This window comes from Helianthus annuus, chromosome 4 (genome assembly GCF_002127325.2).
Source record: "Helianthus annuus cultivar XRQ/B chromosome 4, HanXRQr2.0-SUNRISE, whole genome shotgun sequence".
In the NCBI taxonomy this organism is placed as follows: Eukaryota; Viridiplantae; Streptophyta; class Magnoliopsida; order Asterales; family Asteraceae; genus Helianthus; species Helianthus annuus.
Genome location: NC_035436.2, coordinates 102,644,245 through 102,666,417, shown reverse-complemented (window position 1 = coordinate 102,666,417; position 22,173 = coordinate 102,644,245). Strand labels below are relative to the sequence as shown.

Below are 22,173 nucleotides of genomic sequence, written 5' to 3'. Positions count from 1 at the left end.
CTGCGGCATCATCCAAGAGGGAGTCTATTGATACACAATGTCTAATGTCTACATCTTAATTGAGTATATATTTAATGTATATGACAATAAAATAGGGTATTTTGTAGTTTGAATTACACGCGTGTATGAACATTACTCAATCGCATGCATGAGTGTGCCTATAAAATCTCATGCTCATGCGAGTGGAACATAACTTGAACATTTGGAACTTTGTGCACTTTGAGAGATTGTAAAGATTTGTTGATCAGAATTTTAATGAAACTTTGAATTATGGAAATAGTGTATTTTACATGGATTCCGCACTTGATATGATCCGTTAGATATTGGACAATTTAGCTTTTTGTGTTTACAAACATTTCTAGCCTAAGACTACGATTCTACAGAACCTAGAACCACAAACTATTTGATCAACCTTACAAAGAAGTGATGAGAAACAAAAGCGATTATACTTTTATTGTTTTCATTTATTTATAAATTTAAATTAAAATTTGACAAATAGAATGTATCCTTTTGTTCTCATAATTATTTATTTTCTCGCTAAATCTCTGCCTTAAAAGCTATATATATTTATATTTATTATATAGCAATTTTTGATGTCCACAAAAATATACCTTTTGATGAGAACTAGACGTCCACATGAAGGCGTCTGTCTATAAATGACTCACTTTCTTCCACCAATAATCAAGCAAACGATTAACAACCCAAGATTCTCCCACTGGTTACTGCACCTAATCTGTTTGCTCATTCTTTTCAATCAAAATGGGCACAGAAAGCTCACAAGAACCTCTTCTTCTATCTAGTAAAGATGATCAAAGCACCTTCACGTATATCAACCAAACATCTTTTTTACTAAAATCCACCAAATGGGTTCTCAAATTTGCAATGTGGGTAATCTTCATCTGCTGGGCGAGTTTCATCTTCTTAGTTCCATCAGACTCCGTGCAACATCTGTATAAGAAAGTGGTTAATGCTACTTCTGGAAGCCTATTTGGGACCACAGGTAAGTCATGATTGATTCTTGGAGCTTATCTTCTTCCCACAACTTTACTTTCTCATAAAGAAATGTTTAATTGCAGGAAGCATCTTTCTCATATACAGTGGTCCAGTGATGATTATAGGGTTTCTTGCTATAATTTACCTCTGGGTATCTGGGAAAGAAGAGATCCAAGAGTACTCAATCTGTTCAAATTTCACAGTGTTTAGATTTGTTGTTTAATTAGTTTTGTATTCTAAATCTTTCTTCCTCATCACGAACCTGTAGGAAAAAGAAAAAATCTGCAAGTTTTCGGTTATGGACATTCCCAGTTATCATAGATGGACCTTTTGGGGTTGTCACTGCAGCCGAGTTGATCGGGATTATGTTGTTTGCTGTTTATATTATCTGGGCAGTTACAGTTTATACCATTAAGAACATCAGTCTATTGCCCCTGATGGAGATTACTGATACAGGCAGAAGGTATACTTTAACAGTTGATCGGGATTATGTTGTTTGCTGTTTTTATGTTGTTTATTCTTTAACAGTTGGTTCTTTTTGAATGCCTACCCTATAATTGGCAATATTTTTGTCCTACTATACTTAATATAGTCGTTGTTATCATCGTTCAATATGGAGTGTTGGTGTAAAAATACACCTCAACTCCGTTTCTGATATATAAAGGATACCCCTGATCCTAAAAAAAATAAAAAATTAGGATACCTTTAACTTTTGGGCTAGTTACTCCACTGAATGAGAATCAATTGAAATATAACAGATGAGGTAATTACCTTTAAAGGGTTCAAAGATGCTATATTTCCCTCATTTTCATGTAATAATCTTGTTTTAACCAAAAAATGAATCTTGAGTGTGCATATGAAGATTTTTTGTTCTGATAATATTTCCGGAGTTGCTGAATTTAGTCAGATAATTTTTTTCTTTTTTTTTTTGTTAATCGGTTGGATCTATGGGTCAGTGGGTAAATGGGTCATCCATCAGCTAACGGGTCATGATGGAACCGGCCTGTCTAAGGTTACCGAGTTAGTTGGAGGAACTTTGAAAAATGGAAATTACTGGTTGCTGAATAAAAGTTTGATTGAAATATTATTTTCAGCATGTGCTTTCTAAAAATAGGTTTGGTTTTAAGTTTTCAAATTTCAACCAGTAAAGCTATGGGTTCCATAAGCATTTTATTTCACTTATTTTTCTGCATTGACATCTTGTTCCTACATACGAGAGTAAGTTTTGTGAGTGTGTTGAGTGGGGCCTCAACCAACATCTGGTATCAGAGCCTAGGGCTCGTGAGAAGGAGACACTGGTTTCGCTGCAGGGAAAAAGGAACTGGATTTTGTTTTGAAGGGGCTGTGAGGTGTTCGAGTCGTTCATAGTCATGGTGAGATGGGGAGTACTGTTTGAGACAACAGGGTGACTGGTGATGAACTTAAGCGGTCCGTTGATGGCTATTTCGGGACTGCTTTGAAAGGAGGTTTCACTGTTCTCGATCGGTTTGTTCGTGATAAGAGTAGACTGGCGTACATGTGTGAAAAGAGGGGAGAAAGGATCCGTTAAGCAAGTGGTTTTGGGTTCGCTTCGTTAAGTAGTTCGTTAAGTAGTTGAAAGAAAATGGTAAAAGCAGGTGGCTTTGTTTTCTTGGTAGGTGGAGGGGCCTCTTCGAACAAGCGTGGTTGGAAAAAAAGGGTATGGTTGTTAAGGTAAGAAGAGAGTAGGGAAACAATACCGTGTAAATATTATGGGGGTTGGGGTTCAAATCGGGTGGTTTTGGATGAGGTCGGTGAAGCGGTTGTCGATCTTTAAATAGTCAAGATGTTAATAAATGGTTCTAACGGGAATTTAGTCAGATAATATATAACATACCTATCAGCTAGTTGGAATTGGAGTTTGTTGGGTTAATTGGTTGGATCTATGTGTCAGTAGGGAAATGGGTCATCCATTAGGCTATAGGGTGTGTGGATCATGGTTGGGACATGATTTGCCACCTAGGAATATGAATGGAAGATTACACCACCCCCTTGCTTGATCCACCATGGTTTGCATGGATTAAACCATGGCAACCATTGTCCTCTTTTCCATTTTTCAACAAATCATATCCTTTTTCTTTAGACAAAGACAAATTAAAATAAATAATGGGCTAGTGCTTTGGGTCATGACCACACCCTTAAGGTAGTGGTTTTGGATGGTGGATTAAAGGTGGGTTACATTACACTGACGTGAAGGGTCATAGTGGTCATGGGGTCATGATCACACCTTATAGCCTTAGCGAACGGGTCATGATGGAAGTTGTCTAAAGTTGATCGAGTTAATTGGAGGAACTTTGAAAAATGGAAGTTAGTGGTGGCTGAATAGTAGTTTTATTGAAATATTATTTTTAGCATGTGCTTTGTATTTTCTATAAATATAAATAGGTTTGGTTTTAGTCTTTTAATATTAATTAATATTGTACTCTCATTTTGGTGTCAACTTTTTAACCAGTAAAGGTGTGAGTTCCATTGGCAATTTCTTTCACTTATGTTTCATACATACAAGACCAAGAGTGAGTATTGTGAGTGTGTTAGCCTGAACCAACAGAGGTTAATTATGTATCCAGAAAACCTTTTGTTGAGTTTACGTTTACACCAGCGTTTCATCTCCGATAAATGAATGAGAAACTCAGCAAAATACATGAAAATCATGGTTGGAAAATTTAATGAAAAGTTATTTTTTCACAAACTTTGGACACAAATAATAATATGTTATAATTATATATAAGCGGTATAATTAATGTGTTTGCATTCACTTTGATCGAAGTAGAGCTTCAGACCAAGCTAAAAAAGTTAATGAGTACTTGGGCGGAAGAGCTAAGATACTTAATAAGCTTATAATGTGTATTTTATTCACCATTCTCCTCCTGCACCTTAATATTATTCACTATCTTTACGATTTTTTCTTTAACATTTAATCACCTATGTTTTATATTATAACTTTTCAGGAATCTTCTTCTGCTAGAGCTAACTGGACTGCGATTCGGGTTCATTGGATTAATTTGCATGGCATTTTTGTTTCTACCAGTTGCAAGGGGATCGTTCCTCTTAAGACTCATAGATATCCCTTTTGAGCATGCAACTCGATATCATGTCTGGTTGGGGCATCTCACAATGATGCTCTTTACACTCCATGGTTTGTTTTATGTGATCGCGTGGGCAATCCAAGGTCGTCTGATAGAGGAAGTGAGTTCTCTCACTTAGTCAAACCTTACTAAACTGACAGTTAGTTTTACAAGGCATAACAACCATTTAATCATGACTGATAGGTTAATTACAGTAGTCAATGTACAAGGATGGTGATAATGTTACTTTTTGCAGCTTACAGCTTGGAAAAAAATTGGAATTGCTAATCTTCCAGGAGTAATCAGTCTAGTGGCAGGCCTGTTCATGTGGGTGACATCTCTTCCACCAGTTAGAAGGCTAAACTTTGAGCTATTCTTCTACACTCATCAACTATACGTCGTTTTTGTTGTCTTCTTGGCGATGCACGTTGGCGATTTCATTTTCAGTATTGCTGCTGCTGGAATATTCCTGTTTATGCTCGATCGGTTTCTTAGATTCTTTCAGTCACGAAAAACTGTGGACATAATCTCCGCCAAATGCCTTCCATCCGGAACTGTGGAATTAATTATTTCAAAACCAGAAGGTATACTCTTTCAGAGAATGTACTTTTAAATCAGGGTCCAAACGCCAGTTTTTTCTTAAATTTATACTCTATCAAGGGACGTGCTTACTATTAAAGACAATATATGCTAGTAACCGGTTCCCTTATAACGACAACAATTACAATACCCACCATATCTCCGTATCCAACAGAACAAATACCCTCCATATCCCACAAATAAAGCGAGGGTGGGATGTAGGCGAATCTTTCCTCTATCCTTAGAGATAGAAAAGCTGCTTTGAGATAGACATCTAGCAGTATACGAATCAACAAAACTAAAAATCTCTCCATAAACTCATATCCTAGACCATGTACTCAGAGAGAGCAAATCCTACCTAATCCTCTCATCCCGCGTCAATTTGGGCTTGCCTAATCCTGGATTAGTTTCGTTACAAAGTTATAACATAGACCCTTAATCATCCATCTTTAAGGATTTTTATTTATTTTGTTTTCATGTTTCTCTTTCCAAATGTAGGTTTACAATATAATGCCCTAGGATGGGTTTTCATTCAAATTCGAGAATTATCATGGTTGCAATGGCATCCGTTCAGTGTTTCATCTAGTCCTCTAGATGGCAAACACCATCTTGCTGTTCTCATTAAAGTCCTTGGAGACTGGACTGAGAAACTAAGGGGACGTATCTCAAGTGTTCCCGAGGAGAAAGACGAGTCTCAAGGTCTTCTACAACCAAATTTGTCACTAAAGGCATCTATCGAGGGGCCTTATGGGCATGAGTCACCATATCACTTGACGTACGTTATTTCATAATTACTTGTACAAAGAATCACACACAATAGAAATATACTTTTGGTCAGTTTCTATCATATAGAATGTACTTACAAAGTAACATTTTAGCGGCCGATGTTACATGTCATAACTTACTTTATAGCGGAATAAGCGACCCCTTTCTATTATAAACACTAACGAGGCGGGTTCTCTTATTTGATTATAAATTTGTAACATAGGCTACTAAAATGTTATTTTCGAAATATGTTTCCTAAAATAAAAAAAATAAAAAACCGATAGAAAGTATGTGTGTTTTAAGGGTTTAACGTTTAGAGCATAGTTGGTTAAGCTATTGATGATTACTAACCATGGTTCATGTGTGTATACATAGGTATGAAAACCTCATTTTAGTTGCTGGTGGCATTGGGATTTCACCGTTCTTGGCAATCTTAAGTGACATTTTACATCGTCTCAGGGAATCAAAACCGTGCATGCCTAGAAATATATTAATAGTTTGGGCTGTCAAAAACTCCGATGAGCTTCCACTTCTTCATTCACTAGACATGAACTCATTGTGCCCGTATTTCTACAACATACTAAATCTTGAGATTCAAACATATGTCACTCGAGAATCAGAACCCCCATTGGTACGTATATCAGCACTTGTGTTAATTACCAACTGTTTTTTCAGTAAAGGTTAACTGTAGTAACCAACTATGGTCCAACTTTACTTCGGGTAACTAAGTTTGTTTGCACCATAAGAAAACCATGAAACTTTGCCTTGACTGCAGGTAATAATGAGCCAAGCTGCAAGCTCGAGTTGAATCGAACTTAAACTAGCCGGTCTCAAGCCTTAAAATAGGCTCGTTTAATAAATGTGTTCGAGGTTCACTTACCAAGCTCGAGCTTAAACGAGCCCATTATTTACATGTAATATTAAATGTATGTTTAATAATAACAATTATTATAAATAAGACTATGACAAAAATAACTAAATAATATGTATTATGTTAATATCTAAAACTTATAATTATAAATATATATAAAAAACGAGCTGAACCGAGATCTAGCTTTAGAATTAGCGCTCGAAACAAGTTGAGCTCGAGCTTAAAGGAGCTCGGGCTCGGCTTAGCTCTATAAGTCTTTTTTAATGTGCAAAACAAAGATAGTAACCCGACATAGAAATTTAAATAAATGAACTCATCCAAATATCTAACATGCTATAGTTTTAACAACAGGAAGAGGGAAACATACCAAAGTATGTGAGCTCATCAGTCTTCCCTGCTCCCACCCAAGGTGGCATGTCTAGTTTGGTTGGAACAGGAAATATCTTATGGGCTGGGTCTTATATGGTACTATCTACAATCGGTTTGGTGGTTTTGTACGCATTGTTAATCATATTTTACATCAATCCATACAACGTAACGACGTGGTGGTACAAAGGGATCCTATTTATCGTATGCATGGCAGCAAGTATTGTTATATTTGGTGGTTTTGTGATTGGTTTATGGCATCTTTGGGATTTGAAAACCGCGAAGAACATGGATGATGAAAACAGAATCAGTGGCTTGAAGCATGATGAACCTAATGCAGTCAAGAACCCATCACAGGATGATTTTGTCAATATCATAACATATGGTCAAAGACCAAACTTCAAAGGTACTTATCTAAAACTTATAAGGTATAGCCTTCGTTAGATTTGTCTAGGTCGGACACGTTAGAGTTGCAAACGGTTAACAATTTGTCATGCTTCAGACCTGGTTGACCAAATATCTATACCTAGATCCTTAAACTTTTTATAAATAAAAGTAACATGATTACATATTTTAATTTTATCAGACATATATAGCTTTTTTTTTTTTTTTTTGCTTTTGTTTGGACCGCTATAGAAAAAAGGTGACCTGACTGGACCTATTATTAAGTAAATGGACTGGAATTACCACGTATACCGCTCATGGATGCGGGTTTTTATTTCTCTTGTTGAATCCCTGCTTGCTTTTTTTGTCGAAATAGAAATATTTGGAAGCATGGCAGAGCGATGGGGAAATGTAGATATCGGGGTGATGGTTTGCGGACCTACAGCGCTTCAAACAAGCATTGCTAAAGAGTGCAGATCGAAGAATTTCGGTAGGATAGGCAATGAGCCTATCTTCCATTTCAACAGCCATAGCTTTGATCTGTAGGTGCATAACCAAAATGCTTGCTATATATATGTCTTAATTTTGGACCGGCTTGGCTGATATTAACCAAATTTTAGAGCACTATGTCTATAACATAATTGCTCTGAACTTGGCTGTATGTACATATAAAAGGGTATATAAAAGGGAGAAGTGGGATAGTAGAAGGAACTGGATCCATGACTAGTATGGTATTATGAATGGTTGTTTGTTTCTTATGGAAAAAAACTTATAAGTGGATGCAAATATATAATAAACATGTTATTATATAATCTGTCCTTTGTTATTCATTTTCAATTCATATGCCTACTGTAAGTTTATTTATTTTATTGTTGGTGCTTTCCAATTCTTTGTAATGCCCTTTAGATGTCCACTGTTGAGAATTTTTAAAAGATCAGGTTTGGGTTGAGCCATCAAAAAAGTATAAAGGAATGAAATTTGACAAACTGTGTTGTTGAAAGAGGATTCTAGATCCCAAAGAAATACATCGGCAAGCTTGGATTGAATATTTTCATTACAAGCGTTAAACAAATATCCAAACATCTGCCGACTTTGGAGTAACCTAATCTGGAGAATCAGTTGGTGGTGCGGTTACCAATCTCAAGGCCTCCTTATTGTACAAAGTGTCCGCTCAAAAATCATGACTAAAGAGAGCGGGCATCTCCGGGGTTAAAGAATAAAAGGTTGCCATGTTCGTTATTAGAGGATATACAAGTAAATGTCAGATCAAGTTAAAAGAAGTTACCATCTTCTAGTGATTATATGCAACGTTGATGGACCCCTGGTGTGCCAGGTTGACATCCATCAAAGGTCCCTTCAACGGTCTTGTCGACCCTAAAGTAGTATCTTCAAGCAAACATGTTTCACACCTACAAAAAAAATGACCCATATATTAATAATATACAACATAATTGCAATATATCCTCTACATTAATTAATCTAAAAGTGTGAGAAGTGTATTATAACCATGGTTGTAAAACAAGGTTTCCAAGGCCGAGTATTCCCCGAGTAGTCGCTACAAGGTAGGCTGCCGAGGCGACTTTCTTCGACTCCGCCTAATTACCCGGAGTCGGTCAAACGCGACCAACCTTGGCCAAAATTGGATCTAGTAGGTCAACTTGGGCCTAATTTGACTTAAATAATAATAAAACATAATTTCTATGCCTATCATATTATGGAATGAATATCATTTTCACATATTTGTTATAAATACTAGTAAATTTATGTTATTTGACATATATTTAATCTCCAAAAAGTAATTTCTTTATAATTTATCATGTCCGAGTACTCCCCGAGTACTCTCCGCCTAGACCGAGTACTCTCAACTCCCCAGTCGACCGACTAGGGAGCGCCTAACGACTTTTGCAACCATGATTATAACACTATATATAAAACTATATAACACCATATAAATACTGTATGACACTATGTAACACCATATAACAGCATATAATACTATGTAACTCTATATAACACTATATAACAATATATAACACTATACATCTATCACAGACGTGATATCAGACAAAATATAGTATTATATTTGTTATATAGTGTTATATAGTGTTATATGGTATTATATGGTGAATACGGTGTTTATATGGTGTTATATATAGTGTTATAATACACTTCTCATACTTCTGGATTAATATACAGGATCCATACCCTATATATATATATATATATATATATATATATATATATATATATATATATATATATAGAGGGGACCGCTAGAATGAGAACCACCCCGAGTTGTAAGAACCACGAGAACCGCGACCCGCGGGTGGCCGTTGACCACGAAATTTTTTTTGAGGGGGTAGTTTTTTACGCCCAAAGTTTGGTTAAAAAAAAAAAAGAAAAATTAAAAAAATTAAAAAAACCCAAACTTTGGGCGTAAAAAACTACCCCCTCGGGCGCGCCGTTTGAACCCAAAATTTACACCCGGTCTTAAAATATACGGATCTAGGTGTAAAAAAAATTTCGTGGTCAACGGCCACCCGCGGGTCGCGGTTCTCGTGGTTCTTACAACTCGTGGTGGTTTTCATTCTAGCGGTCCCCTATATATATATATATATATATATATATATATATATATATATAGAGAGAGAGAGAGAGAGCCGCTAGAATGAAAACCACCTCGAGTTGTAAGAACCACGAGAACTACACCCCACGGGTGGGCGTTCACCACGATTTTTTTTTACAACTACATGTGTAAATTATAAACACAGCCGTAAAAAAAAAAATTTAAACGCCGCGGCCGGGGGGGTAGTTTTTTACACCACAAGTTTGGTGGAAAAAAAAAAGAAAAAAGAAAAAAAATTAAAAACACCAAACTTGTGGTGTAAAAAACTACCCTCTCGGCCGCGGCGTTTAAAATTTTTTTTTTACGGCTGTGTTTATAATTTACACATCTAGTTGTAAAAAAAAAAAAATCGTGGTGAACGCCCACCCGTGGGGTGTAGTTCTCGCGGTTCTTACAACTCGATTTGGTTTTCATTCTAGCAACCCCTATATATATATATATATATATATATATATATATATATATATATATATATATATATATGGATGGTAGGGATATGGTAAAAAGTGTCTAAAATGTGAGAAGGGTAAGAAGTGTTTTAAACCATTGGATATTTAATCTAATGGTTGAGATCAATAGGGTATAAAAATGTAAATTGTGTTTTAATTAGAAGGACCTTATGTAAAATTGAAGGGCAATAGTGTTTTTTCCAATTTTTCAAATATGGTAACTGTATCCTACACAAGCAAAACCCACATTAATCTCCTAAAAACTAGCTATTCAAATTTAATTGCTAAATTATATCGATCCTCAATTCTAAAAATACAAAAATATGTAACTGCTGCAAGAAACGTATAACACTATACATCCATCATATAACACTATACATCTATCATATAACACTATATAACAATATATAACACTATACATCCATCATAGACATGCTACCAGAAAAATATAACACTATGCATCCATCATCTAACACTATATAATCAAAGAACACTATATAACACCATGTAACACTATATAAAAAATATATAACACTATACAGTTCTGAATGGTAGTTGCACTACAGAATTAATAATTTATGGTGTTATATAGTGTTTTTTGATAGTTGCGCTACAGAATTATATAACACTACAGAATTATATAACACCAAAAACCATATTATAACACCATATAACACCAACTAACACTATATAACACTATATAAAAAATATATAACACTATACAGTTCTGAATGGTTGTTGCACTATAGAATTATATAACACAACAGAAATTCGTAGATTAATTCCTAAATTCGAATTCCTATAATAAAAGATGGCGGTTATTTTGGGCAGTTATCTTTTAATCAATTAATTGAAAGAAATAGAAAATTACTAATTCAACATTTTAAATTAATTTAGATATAGGACACTTGTCATCACCACATTATTTCTCACCCTTCTCATAAAAGTAGGACTTTGTACAGGATCCTCTACCAATATATATATATATATATATATATATATATATATATATATAGGGGAGGGTTCATTGGAGAACACTAAAAAAGTGGGGAACCGAGAAACACTCTTAAAAATTATACTTAACATGATAAAATTATTTTTTTTCTAAATTTTTTTCGACGCTTTTTCTTATAAATACAAGTAGAAACATTTATAATAAAAAAATCAAAAACTAAAAATATAAAAAAATGTTTAAAAAACAGTTATATCTTATAGAATTAACTTAACATGTTAAAAATCAATTTTTTTAAAAAATTTTCAGCGCTTTTCTTTATAAAAAGGAGGAGAAACTAGTCGAATCAAAAAAATTGAAAAAAAAATTAGCTTTTTTTTAATTGTTTTTTTTAATATTTTTAGTTTTTTATTTTTTTATTAAAAATGCTTATACAAGTATATATAAGGAGAAGTGCCGAAAAAGATTTTAAAAAAAATAATTTTTAACATGTTAAGTTAAATTTTTAAGAGTGTTCTCCGGTTCCCCACTTTTTCAGTGTTCCCCAATGAACTTCACACAATTTATATATATATATATATATATATATATATATATATATATATGTATATATGTATGTATATATGTATGTATATATATGTATATATATATGTATATATATGTATGTAGGGGGCTGCTAGAATTAGAACCACCTCGAGTTGTAAGAACCGCGAGAACTACACCCCACGGGTGGGCGTTCACCATGATTTTTCTTTACAACTAGATGTGTGTATTATAAACACAGCCGTAAAAAAAAAAATTAAACGCCGCAGCTGAGGGGGTAGTTTTTTACACCACAAGTTTGGTGTTTTTAATTTTTTTTCTTTTTTCTTTTTTTTTCACCAAACTTGTTGTGTAAAAAACTACCCCCTCGGCCGCGGCGTTTAAATTTTTTTTTTTTTTTTACGGCTGTGTTTATAATACACGCATCTAGTTGTAAAAAAAAATCATGGTGAACGCTCACCCGTGGGGTGTAGTTCTCGCGGTTCTTACAACTCGGGGTGGTTTTCATTCTAGCGGCTCCCTATGTGTATATATATATATATACTATATATAATATACATATCCAAAGGACTTCTTAAGGTCATTGAAATTTCCTTAAAACACCCCTAAAGCATAATATACAAGTCTTTTAAGCATCAGAAAACTATCACTTTCCACTTATACCCTTCTACTAAACAAAACACGGGGTATACCAATCAAGTCTAGGGTTTCTCATTCTCAATACATTTTATCCGCCCCCATCCACCTACTTTCTCTCCAGGCGATTCAAAAGGAGATCTTGGGTTTCTGTTGGCGATTCAAGATGTCTTTCTCAATGACACCAGATCTCTCCATACAACACAACATCGAATGAGTTTCACCTCTCGAAATCTTCGATTTGACTGGATTCGCTCAGATCTAGGGTAGTACTCGATGAGAAAAAGATCCAGGTAGGTTTATTTTTTTCTGCTGAATGTTTTCTCATATCTAAGGTCATTTTTTGATGTTTTCGGTTGGTTTGTTGTTGATGAACATGCATTTTAAGCTCAGATCTAAGTTTTATATTTAGGAGTTTTACATTCAGAGGACGGCGACGAAGGATGCGGGTTGGATTTTAAGCTCAGATCTGTGAAAGGTGTACTCATCGTCTCATCAAGATGAATACTATTTTAAGCTCAGATCTGTGAAAGGTGTACTCATCTTAGAGCGGTTTTCCATGTCTGAGAGAGTCAGAAAAGTTGTGAGTTTTCTCTTAATCTCGAATTCCTTGTTGTTTCTATACGTGTTGCCAAAGGTTAATCAGTTAAATATAAGAAAAGTTTCAAAAATTGGTTTGAATATTCATTTTTCAGGTTATGATAGCTCGCCAGTTCTATTTCTACTACACTACGCCAGATCGGTCTCGACAAGAAATATTTCACGGCGTCAATTTCATGTTTCACGCTCTGGCCCATCAAATCTCCATTTGATCTCTCAGGTATAAGTGTTTGTTTGTTCTCTAGATCTATACACACTTTTTTCATCGGATTAAATCCAAATGAAATCCATTATTATCGATGAATGTTCATCGATCTATTGATTCATTCTCAAAATTATGCGATTCAATTGTTAATTTTGCTTGTTCGGATCTCAGTATAAATAATTTGTTCGTGTTGAATACGATTTTGATCTTACACAATCGTATTAAATTTATCGATGAGTGTTCTAGGTTTTTTGCATCAATATATTGATTTTGTTTGATTAATTTTCAAAATGATGCGATTGAGTGGTTAATTTTGTTTGTTTTTAATGGTTATTAAGAATACAGAGTGAACGGTGAAGTGAAAGCGTTCGATGAGAGTGAGTTTTTGAGAAGTTGATGATTAAATTGATGATGATCAGATTTCGGTGGTTGGAGTTCCAGATGCGATTCCCGTCAAGTATATGGAGGGACTGACGGATGATGTTGAAAAATCAAATGAGATGGTCTAACTGATCTTTTTTTGTTGAAGATTGAAGATAGTTGCCCAGATTTGGTAACATCTGTTGAGGCTACCCAAATTCGGCTTCAAAACTAGCCTGCCTGTTAGGTAACATCTGTTTATGTTTCAGCTTCATTTGTGTTAACAGATTAGATCATTTCAGCTGGTTGACAGATTAGATCTTGGCGGTGGCAGAAGACAAAGGTCTTTACAAAGGTCCTTCTCGTCAGTATGCCCAGCAGAAGCTTCTAGAAGGGAACCAAGCGCAATATGTAAAGGAATCTTCTCATGAAGATGTTTCAAAGAACCCTTCTGTTGGTCAAGGTGCAAGTTTTTCTAAACAAAAGGAGGCATCGGGTTAAACCCGTCTTCAGCAAATTCTACTAAAGTAGACAGTCAATCATTTGGGGTTATTGGTACAAAACCATATTCATCTGATCACATATACAGGCTGTTATCCTTTTATGTAAGATTTTAATCCTTTTTTCCGGTTAATCGATAGACAAACATGGATTTGATGACTCCGATGAAGAGGGCACTCGCCGTTTCATGGTAAATGTTATCGAGCCACAATTCAATTTTCACTCTGAAGATGCCAATGTAAGCTGTTAAGGTGCTAGAACTGTGTTTCTTTAGCAAACTATATTAATTAATCATTTTTAATGGTTAACAAGGAAGATTTTTGCTTGCTGCTATTAGTGGAAGGGTTTTAGCTCGGTCATTCCATGCAGTTCTTAACGTTCGTATAGAGATTATGATCAAACAAGCGCTCGGGAGTGGAGACGTGAATAATTCGGAATCCTAACCTGAATTAACATGGAATCGTATGGAACTATCGGTGATGTTGGAACACGTGCAGGCTCATGATTTGACTTCATTTCATTTTTTATAAGCTTTTTTCCTTTTTGTTTATTTTATTTACTACTGGATGAAGTTCAACTTAATTCTCAGGTGATTGGCAAGGATGAACCTACAAGAAGCAATATCCTGTCTGGTGAGGCCCATAAAAAACGTTTATAGATACAATGAAATTCAAGTAATTAGTATAAAGTTACAGTTGGCTCATTGATCTTTATTCAACTGTGGCAATAAAGGTTCTCAACCATGGGAGTAAGATAGATAAACGTGTTGCTCTTGAAAGCCATTTTGCTCGAGAAGTTACTATGATGTTAAGAGTGAAACACTAAACATCAGTGAAGGTAAATTTACTTATTACAAGCTTTTAAATTATAAAAATGCAAGTGCTTTGTTTTTGTCCGAGTGCAGTTATATATGTATTTCTTTCTTGCAGACATATGTTCTAAACGGGTTAACCTAAACGGGTTCGCGGGTTCATCCTGAAACTAACCTGAACCCATTTAGACTAAACCTACCCCGACCTAAATTACCTCCTTAAATTGCATTGATTTATCGTACATTCTACTATGGTTGTTAGTCCATATTCTAAATTTGGCATGTTAATTCTTTCCCTTCAAAATTATATTTTTTTTATGGAAAATGTTGCATAATGAACCTACAAAAATAATATAAGAATAAAAAATTTATTTTAAGTTACAACATTTACTACAATACCCATGAAATCCAAAAGGAAAAGAATACTACTTTTTGTTTTCAACTTTGTTGTACAAGAGATCAATTAGATCGTTGGAGTTTATATTTTCTTTTCAAAAAGTTTTTTATAATTGTTTTCAAGAATTTGACTCCTGGTATGTTTTAGCTTATTTATTTAGTGATTCTATTATCTAAATTGTAAGTGTTTATTGTTAATTATAAGTTTATTACTTTGTAGTGTTGTGCCTGCTTTTATCTTTCCCCTAAACAGCAACAAGCAGTGGTGGCTTCTGCTTCCGTACGACCTGGTTCTTCTAAGTTTACAACCAGCAGGGCACCAGGTGGTTTGGGTGCTGCTTCAGGTGCTGCCAATTTAGCCTCAGTGAGTTCTTCGACAAATGCAGTTGCGCCTGGATTGACCTTTAAATACCTGTGTTCATCCATTTTACACCAATTTCAAGAGCTTATTTTATGATCTGTTATAATTTATTGTTGATGCTTCTACCAAACTCTCTTGTTATGGTTGTTTGCATCTATTGTGATTCTTATTCAGACCCACATATCACTAAAGATTTTACTTGTAATAATTTATGAAGGCAGCCTGACACCAACCAGAAGCGGTATAAGGAGTGGGTCAAACGAGTTGTGTAATTGCTCAAATGGGTAATCTTTTGGTATGGGCTAGGTTGACCCGCACATGTTTTAGTCTATTTTTAACTGGTGTTAAACATGATTACATTAACAGGAATAATACGATAATATATGTGAGGCGGTTTCGCCTCCTTTGAATATTCTGGATTATTTTTTTTTTTTTGTGCTCATGAATGATATATAATTGGGCCAGCTGGATGTTTGGACAAACGAAAGAGAAGCTGTTGGGTTAAAGGCCAACTTGACAACTTTAATCTCTGAAGTTCAATGTACAAAGTACCTGGAATTTTATTGGTTGTTTTTCAGTAGACACGTTACATGCTATTGACGATACATATGTTCAATATAACTCCTATTTTCTTTCGGTGACTATTTAATTACGTAAACTGATGAGTGTTGAATGACCAACGATTACCTATATTACTTATCTTGCAAATTTAACACGTGATAAAAGTTGTGCTAATAAAGTTAAAATTCATTTATTACTTGATCTCATTAATCTATACTATACTATATAGTATATCAGCTTAAGATAATTTGTCACTTTACTTGAAACACATTCAAAGCAAGATGTAAACTCTTTAAAGCACAATACACTTTACACCTTTCCAACGATACCCTTTATACCCTCAATCTCGTGTCGGATTTTTGGCTTTCAAACAATACCCTCAATTCTTGGGCGGGATTTTAAATTTTGAATGCCCTGAACATTATCAGAAAATGTCAAGCTTCGCCACTGCCGAAGGCCTCATTGTAATGTAATTAATGATACGATTCATCATTCAAAACCGTTGATTTAACCACATCTTTAAAACCTCTCATAACATAACTAGAATCACACAATTTTCTTTGTTTTCTCCTGAAGCCGGTAACCGGCCGTCGCACAATAACCACCAAACGCCATCACGAAACCATCAATCGTCGCACACCGCTGATTCTCCGCCGCTGAAGAAGGCCACAACTGACCCTCACGTTCTACTACACTGCCACCATCGTCGTCGCATGCCACATTGGAAACTTTCCTGTACATAGCCCTAAACTCACCAACCTAAGTGATATGTTTCCCGCCGCATCGCGCGGGTAAACGACTAGTATATATATATATATATATATATATATATATATATATATATATATATATATATATATATATATATATAAGGGAGCGCTAAAATGAAAACCACCCCCAGTTGTAAGAACCATGAGAACCACTCTCAACCAATCAGATTATGACAACCTAAAGGGTATTTTAGTCATTTACCCTAAATGTCAAATCTTTCCTCTCTCTTCATTAAATTTACTTTAAATACCTCTCTCCTCTCTCTTCATTAAATTCACTTTAAATACCTCTCTCCTCTCTCCTCTCTCTTCAAAGATTTTGTTACTACAAAACAATGAAAACAAATACATACTGAAAATTGGAAACTGAAATTATGATGAAAGCAAGATTATTAGAGACACCCTTTGGTGAACTGAAAAAAATTTGGTAGTGTAATTAACCCTAGCTACCACACAGTAACACCTAAAGCAAAAAGCATGAACCTTGCTAAAAAGAAGAAATACTAAGAAAATAAAACGTACATATTCAATACTTAACAAGCGGAGTACTCATATTAGGCCGTGGGGTATGGGGCGGGAGTTTTGGCATGGGTTGGGGTAAAACGCCCAAGTCACCACCCCGGGTGGGCTTGGGTTGTGGCGTGGCACTTTTTTGTCTAACACATGTTAGTGACGAAAGTTGCTGAAACTTGTTTATTTTTTTTTAAAAACATCCACTCGGCGCTTTTTTTATTTTTTTGGCTCAAAACTCTTAAAAACATGTATATTACATGTGTTATTTTTTTCAAAAAAAAAGGTTGGGAGGTTGGGTTTTCTAGGGTTTTCTCAAATTTTTAGGGTTTTCTATCTAGCATTGTCCTATATATGTATATAGGACAAAGATCTGTTAGGAACCACTCTTTATTGCGAGAACCGCGAGAACCAATGTGAACACAACCAAAAATAGCTAAAAACACACAAAAAATTTTTTTTAATATTTTTTATAAAAAAATTCGCTACTTTTAGTAGCAATTTTTTTTCTACTAAAAGTAGCGATTTTAAGTTAAAAAATATTTAAAAAAAAATTGTGTGTTTTTTTTATTTCTTTTATTTTTATTTTTTTAGGTTTTTTGAGGGTTTAGTTTTTAGCATTTTAGCTTGGGGTGGGTGGGGGGGGGGTTAGGTTTTTAGAGGGTGTTTTTTTTTTGGGTGGGGGGTTTAGGTTTTTTGGGGGAGGGGGTGGGGGTTAGGTTTTTTTAGGTTTTTTTTAGATTTTTTTATCTATTTTAGGTTGTATGCACATTGGTTCTCGCGGTTCTCGCAATAAAGATGGTTCTCGCATGAACCTTACCCTATATACATATATATATATATATATATATATATATATATATATATGTCATGTTTACATAGAAGAAATACATACCTTGTCAATAATCTGGTGCTAAAATCTCTTTAGGATCCGAGTAAGTTGGTGTGACCTGATGATTCGTAGGTCCAAACCATCAAATTATCACATTTTTCTTGGCCCAAATGTGTGCATTTGTCACCCCGGCACCGTACCGAGTGTGCATGATAGAAAACCATGTAGCGTACGTCGGCTACAATGGCTTGGGCCTCACATATATGACTTGCGCACATATTTCTAAAAGTACTCTTTTTCGAGAGACTGATGTGTGCCTTATCTGTACCCACATAAAAATATCCCACCCACATCTTCATCCATTAGTATCCCACGTAGCCCATTAATTTCCATCATTAGTTTTATGTTTGTTTCATGCATTTGTTATTTTAATTGTTTAGTTAGTGGGTATATTCCTTTTCTGATGCTTTTGTAAGCCTATAAAATGGCACCTGTTACTTGAGTCAAGATTATGAATGAAAATTATAGAGAATTATCTCAAGTCTTGCTTCTTGCTAATTTCTTTTGAGCTTGATCCACTCAACGGATTATCTATCAACTGACTGGTTCGTATCAATTGGTATCAGAGTGGTCTTGATCCCCTCATGGACGCTCACGAATGGAACGCGTTGGATCGATTCATATCAACGATTGCTGAGATGATCGATCTTTTAAAAACGAGTCCCAGAGATGGGCAACTTCACCCATTTTTTCTACACCGCTACCGTCACCCGCTGCCGCATCACCACCACCAACTTCCGCTCCTGTACCTACACTTCCACCACCCGTTTCCGCCACCGCACCAACTGCATCAAAAACAGCCTCAAAACCTGTACTACCAACACCGACATCCGCCTCAAAATCTGTCCCAAAACAGGCAGCCTCAACCATACCTTTAGTCATGCCAAAACCCACAATCACAATTCTTCGTACTCGGTTGAGGAAGGCTGGGAATTCATTGCCGGCAGAGAAGAACATGATGCCGGTCAAAGGTGTGCTAGAGAAACGTGAATGGCGACCACCGTGGCACTTTACTACGACTTATCTGAATGTCGTTGGACGCACCGAGTGGCGGCCGCCATGGCGCAACATCAAGTTCCTTCCATGTTTATCCTTGAGGACAAGGATAGTTCGAGTGGGGTGGATTGTTATGTGTCTTAAGATCCATTGTTGTGTGCTGACCCGACTCGTGAAGAACCGGCACAAGATTACAAGCCACGTTCTACTTCTCTGGTTTGCTTTATGCATTTTCCAAGTCTACCCACTACTTCCATTAATTTAGCAGGCATTGTTATATTTTTAGTTAATCCTTTAGTCCATGATTTCCATGATTTACGTTCCCATGATGTAATTGTATGCCTATTTAAAAGGCTATTATTGTTTAAGTTAGATATGAATGAAAATTATAGAGAATTATCTCAAGTCTTGCATCTTGCTAATTTCTTTTGAGCCGTCGTGATCCCCCCGGGACCATGGTTGCTCATACTTTTTCCAAAACTGAGTTTTATCAATGGATGAACGAATCCCTTGTGAAACTCGAGTCTCGGTTGCAAACTCTCTTCAACGAGTTTCGATCCTTCCGAAGTGCGTGGGAAGCCCAATCTATTACACTTCCACCACCTGTTTCCGCCACCACACCACGTGTCCTGTTACCAGCTTCTGCCGCAACACCACCACTTGCCTCACTACCACCACAACAAACCCTGAATCACCACCCCCACCACCATTGACTTTAGCATTTGCTGTTGTATCATCATCAGCCGCAAAACAAGTTTCGCCTACATCAAAACCAACCCCGAAACGGCCGCCGTCACCCACACCATTTGCACCGAAAATCCTCAAAAATAGCATCACCAACTCAGCCTCTAAAAGGAGTACTGCCGAATCAAATAAGCACTCCTTCAAAGATAGATGAAGAACCTTACGAGTGGCTGATGGAGAGTGTGAAACCCATGCCTTAAAGTTCATTATATCATGTACTTTATTGTGTTTTAAGCGATTATGTATCGTGAATATGATAACTACGAGTATTGGTAATTTTACAGGTTAATCGGGTTAATTCGGTATAGTTAGAGAGTGTGGTGGCCAAGAGGAACAACCGGTAATAATACTCATGTGAATAACATCATTCGGTAGATGTTTGGTGTGACAACCCTCACAAAACCAGGTATCCGTACGACTTAATTAACTATTAATTGTTGCCTAATTACTGTGCTTAACTGAGATTTCTGATAAACTGCTACTTGATTTTTGATACTTGTACCTATCTGCATCATACTTTGATATTTCTGTCACTACATTATTACTTACTGAACTCTAGTGACAAACATGATGCACAAAAGCACAGTAGCATTTGAACGGATAACCTATTGAACATGCTGATATAGCCAGCATCAGGCAGACACTGCCTCTAAAGGCCTGTATGAGCCAGAAATATTTTACTACACCCGTAGTGTGTGTAGGAGTACAAGGGTTATATAATTGCGTCTCTAGGAATAAGATATAGAGATTGGATGTGCCAAAAACGTATTTTAAGCACAAAACACAGCACTTTTATCAACACACTAGCTTCTAGCTAATTAATAAAGTGCCAAAACATGAGGAATTATTCCTGACACTTTGCAGAATAAATTGTGTCGCTAAAAATATTATTTACGACGCTTAAAGGATTACTTAAGCACTTTAACGGATTACTATCCGACCGAACAACCGGACTATACCCGGAACATAAAAATATTGCCAGAAATATTATTGGTATTTTTCTGAGCCAGTTAGGGTCCCTGATTACCCTAACACCCGCTTTATAACGCATTAAACAACTAACGGGGTTAATCCCTAAAGTTAACCGACTTAACCAAACTAAACTCTAACTGAACAATCGAGATCGAACCGGATGGCATTCCCCCTCAATGGAATCGGCCAACTAGGTGGGACCAAGGGAGTACAACTTTTTATTATTTTATTAGATTTCGTGGATATCTAGAGCATGAAACCGATGGACGATAGCGCTAAAATTCTCTATATAAACACACACACACACAAGACTCACACACAAACCAACATCACTCTCTCTCCCTCTTGCCCCCTCCCTCTCGGCCGAACATACCCACCACCATCCATCCATTTTCGAGTTCGTGTCTTGCCATTCCGAGCATATACTAGTGTCGGGGATCACGTATAAGGAAGCCGGAAGCAAACGGAAGTTGGAGGACCACGTGCATTTGCTTTTATCCATGCCTTTTCCGACTAGATTCTTCCCTAGCCCCGAGCTAGAGGTATAACATTTAAAACTTGTTCTTGAACGTATCTAAAGTGGTTAAAAGGATTTTTAACGGTTAAAAGTCGGTAACCCATCTTTTGAATCTATAAAGACTACTAAAACTCGAATATCGTTGGATAAAAGGTCATGTCTTGTGTAAATGTCGTAGTATTTGAATATGTTGGTTGTAGAGGCCCGATCTACGTTGTGGTGGCTCTTATCATCGTTTAACCCGACTTTGTTAAGATCCCGAATCTTGACATACACTTGTTTCTTTTGTATAAGGGTTAAAAGGTGAAACTCCACCACACGGGAAACATGAACTTGTGTAAAAGTGTTTTGACATGAAAAATAGTATTTAAAACGAGCCGATCTACGTATGTACAAGTGGTACATTTGTAGAACCAAGTGTCGAGAAAATCATGTTTTTATATAAGTGGATAACATGTTTACAAAGGTGAATTTTTATAAACTACAAGTGTATAAACACTTGTGAAACGAAAAGATCCGACAAAATAACAATTTTTATAAAAGTTGTCGGGAAGTTGTAAAGGATGATTTGTTCTAAAAACGGGGTTTTTACAAGACTAAACTATTATATATATAGATCCACTAAATATAACGAGATCTACACAATAGTTTTAGAAAAACTACAAGTTCATATAATATTGTGATTTTACATACTAGTCTATGAGTTAATGTGTTGAAACTAGTTTGAAGT

General features: G+C 35.8%; 1 protein-coding gene across 2 annotated transcripts; it reads left to right on the top strand.

Moving 5' to 3' along the window:
* Positions 1-596: 596 nt before the first annotated feature.
* Positions 597-7,878, top strand: LOC110908923 (ferric reduction oxidase 7, chloroplastic). 2 transcript variants are annotated; one of them, XM_022153922.2, is made up of 9 exons: positions 597-1,000; positions 1,077-1,170; positions 1,262-1,456; positions 3,960-4,197; positions 4,333-4,660; positions 5,154-5,430; positions 5,796-6,051; positions 6,643-7,063; positions 7,418-7,878. In XM_022153922.2, the coding sequence occupies exons 1-9, from the start codon at positions 760-762 to the stop codon at positions 7,585-7,587; spliced, it is 2,220 nt and encodes a 739-aa protein (XP_022009614.1). In that variant the 5' UTR covers positions 597-759; the 3' UTR covers positions 7,588-7,878. The 2 variants fall into 2 exon arrangements, with proteins under 2 accessions (XP_022009614.1, XP_035844979.1); XM_035989086.1 differs by having other exon boundaries at positions 679-1,000; positions 1,262-2,685.
* The last annotated feature ends 14,295 nt before the right edge of the window (positions 7,879-22,173 follow it).

Coding starts and splice junctions, on each gene's coding strand:
- LOC110908923 (XM_022153922.2), top strand. CDS start 760: ATGGGCACAGAAAGCTCACAAGAACCTCTTCTTCTATCTAGTAAAGAT. Junction 1,457..3,959: donor ATTACTGATACAGGCAGAAG/GTATACTTTAAC, acceptor ATAACTTTTCAG/GAATCTTCTTCTGCTAGAGC. Junction 6,052..6,642: donor GAGAATCAGAACCCCCATTG/GTACGTATATCA, acceptor TTTTAACAACAG/GAAGAGGGAAACATACCAAA.